We start from the raw sequence: 3,116 nt of genomic DNA, 5'->3' as shown, positions 1-3,116 counted from the left end.
TTTGTTCATTTTTTTTTTTTTTTAACCGAACTATATAATGTGTGTGTGATTTCCATCTCTGCCCTAACTGTCCTGGACAATTGATTGTTTTACTCCTATGATGTCATAACTTAAATCTGTTACCCCTTAGCGTTTACAGTAATGTATTTCTTTATCTCCAACAGGTGATGTTAGGCGACTGGAAACAGTGTTAGAATCCATCCAGAAAAACATCCACTCCTCATCGCACATATTTAAACTTGCACAGGATGCATTTAAAATTGCGACTTTAATGGACAGTTTGCCAGATATAACTCTTTTAAAAGTATCTTTGGAGCTGGGCCTTCAGGTTAGTAGACACTGCCTGAGGTGTGATTTGGACTTTGATCTCTTGTCACAGAGCCGTGCCGGTCCCGGCCGCATCGGGCACAACGGATCTCGGGACCGGCAACGGCAGTGGCAGCTTCTGATACAAGCAATCGAGCGTCTCTAGAGACGCTTGACTGTAAAGCTCCCGGCCGGCCATTGTAATTACACACACATACATATACACATATACATAAACACACACCATTTTGTATTTTTTTATGAAATATTTTTATTTTTTACTTTACTTTTAGGGGCTTCGGGGAAATATTGGGTCCAAACAGACTCCTGATATTTCCCTTTTTAAAATAACAATACCATATCCTCAATTATCTACAAACACTCGGCGATCACTGATCGCTGAGTGTTTGCTCTCTTCTCTGACACGCTGTCACAGGAGGCTGATCGAGCAATGTAGGGAGGAGAGCTCATCCTCCTGTGACAGCGCGGGCTGCCTCCGCCCACACACCGCTCTGCCGGACTGTGGGAGGAGAGACACGGGCCGTTTACAGCGCTCTCCTCCCGCTGCTGTCACTTTCTCCTCCCCGCTGGGACACAGAGCAGCGCCCAGCAAAGAAACCTGGGATGTGCCGATGTATCGGCAGGAAAGTGGCACTTTCGGCATTTAGCCAAAAGTGCCATTTCCCGCCGATATATCGGTGCATCCCTAGTTCTGATAGCAAAGCCCTGGCTGTCCTGTCTCTACCAGGGAATGGGGGATTATCCTCGTCAAGAACCATAGACAGCAGTAAAAACAGGGAACCAAACACTGCCTTATTCCTTCCAAAACTAAAGAAAAAGTAACCAGTTTGATCAGTTTTATGTTTCATTCCATTTGTGTTCATTGTCATGCTTTGTGACTGTGACTGTGCCTGTCTATAGAGAATGGAAACTATGCATAAGCTTAGTTTAATATTGATTCCTCATAATGGTTATCTATGGGATCCTTAATAGCTTTGCCAAAGTGTGTGTGAAATCAATTTGGTCTTTTCCCTAGTGGTAAATAGCCTGCATTAAAAATAGGCAGGTTGTATAAACGAAATCATGGCCTGTTTCCCTTGAGACTTACAGTATGTACCCGTAAGCAGTCTATCAGCTCTTTAGTAGTGTCATCAGGAGTGCTGGAACTGAACTAATTCCAATACCAAGCATCCTGCAGTGGGACTGAATTCTAGCTGGCTATAAAGAACCTTGCGGAGTACTAAACTAGTCATACATACTGTGGCACAGAGTCATAAAATCTACCTAAACAGTCAGATACATGAGGGAGAATTCAGGAGTAGGAGCTCCGTCTGTCAACTCCTTGGTGTACCATAGCGGAGCAGGTCTGAATCAGGCCAATAAAGCTTTTATAATGAAGATGTATATACAGTGTAGTCGCCTCGCATTTTCTGGTAGGTGTAAGTTTGGTGACTCTGCAGACTGAACTCTTCTGGTTACTAACCTAAGGGTCAGTGACTCATAGCACTTTAAGTGTAATTAACTTATCTGCTCCATTTTGGTTTGTTAAATATAACATTGAAAGAGTTCTCAGTCCAATAAGTGTCTGGTGGGGAGAAGAACCTGATTGTCCCTGCCAGAAATCCAGTGCGCATGCAACTTTGTGAGCGGACACCACAGTGACTCTACTGCCCTCAAATCCTAAAACGTATCATCAGCCCAAAGCAACAATCCGTTCCAAATCTGTGCCTTTCTACATCAGCTAGAAGATGCATGGCCTACAGTGATATTGTTTAACTCCTAAATGGCAAAATGGTCAGCACACAAACAGTTAAGACCTCAAATTGTTACCAAGGTCGAAAAGCAAAAATGGCATCTTCTGTGATATCTTATTTTCCTAATAATATAAATATTACCAGCCCTGTCCAGTTTACCTCTGAACTACTGAACACCTTTCCTCTGGAGGAAGGGAGGTATTCTGTAGTCCAGATCAGAAGCAAGCAGCCGAGGGTGACAACACTGTTCCTTCATAGATGCAGTTTAGCGAGTTAGTGTTGTCACGCTAGGAAAAGTTACTGGCATGATCACCAGGAGAGAAAGGAATAAAATCCTGAAGATGGAAAACTTAAATTCAGTCACCACAACTTGGAATTGGAAGTTCTAAAATGCAAAAATGATCCACTTCAGTGATACAAAGGGCCATTGTCTAGGCAGTGGGATTTTATACAGCTCGGTATAGGATGTGTACAATGACTTTGTGTGTGAGTGTCATGTTAAAGACCTTTTCCCTGCTGTAATTTCACCTGTCTCTTGCCTTGCAGGTAATGCGTATGACCTTATCCACTTTAAACTGGCGTCGTCGGGAAATGGTACGATGGCTAGTGACATGTGCAACTGAAGTAGGTATGTAAAATGAAGACGAGTCTGATTCTCTTCTCCTGTGCATGCAGATATATCAGGATTGCCATCGTGGCTGGAAGCAGGGATCTCCCATGTCCCTACTACATCTGACCTGCAGAGGGGAGTCCAACTCCAGCCAAAACGTTATTCTGTTTTGGATAGCCTGTAAAAGGGATGGAGGTTTGGAAGATTTTATTTGTAGTGTGTGACTCCCTCCGCAGACTTCCTCTAACTTCCTTTGTGGTAACCAGGGCAGGAAATGATTATCTTTCCAGTTGTGATACCTGGCAATTAAAATGGGAGGTTCAAACCCTTCCCCAATAGTTCCTAAACTTTCCAAATTGTGACCTAGAGTTCCACTTTATATGCCTGGTGGGAAAATTAAAAAGCTTCTGGTGATTGTTTGGTTTTTTGTGTCGTCCCCCCCCCCC

General features: G+C 43.5%; 1 protein-coding gene across 1 annotated transcript in view; it reads left to right on the top strand.

Annotated features, from left to right (window-relative positions):
• The window catches only part of ZSWIM6 (zinc finger SWIM-type containing 6), a 134,218-nt gene that overhangs the window by 128,947 nt on the left and 2,155 nt on the right, over window positions 1–3,116 (top strand). Inside the window, exons 13-14 of the mRNA XM_018557948.1 lie at window positions 165–328; window positions 2,607–2,688. Of these exons, the coding sequence (XP_018413450.1) occupies window positions 165–328; window positions 2,607–2,688 (246 nt within the window). The remainder of the gene's footprint in view (window positions 1–164; window positions 329–2,606; window positions 2,689–3,116) is intronic.

This window comes from Nanorana parkeri, unplaced genomic scaffold, assembly GCF_000935625.1.
Source record: "Nanorana parkeri isolate BGI_ZX_2015 unplaced genomic scaffold, ASM93562v1 scaffold312, whole genome shotgun sequence".
Taxonomy (NCBI): domain Eukaryota; kingdom Metazoa; phylum Chordata; class Amphibia; order Anura; family Dicroglossidae; genus Nanorana; species Nanorana parkeri.
Note: the sequence above shows the minus strand (reverse complement) of the source record. Positions and strands in the feature narration are given on the sequence as shown.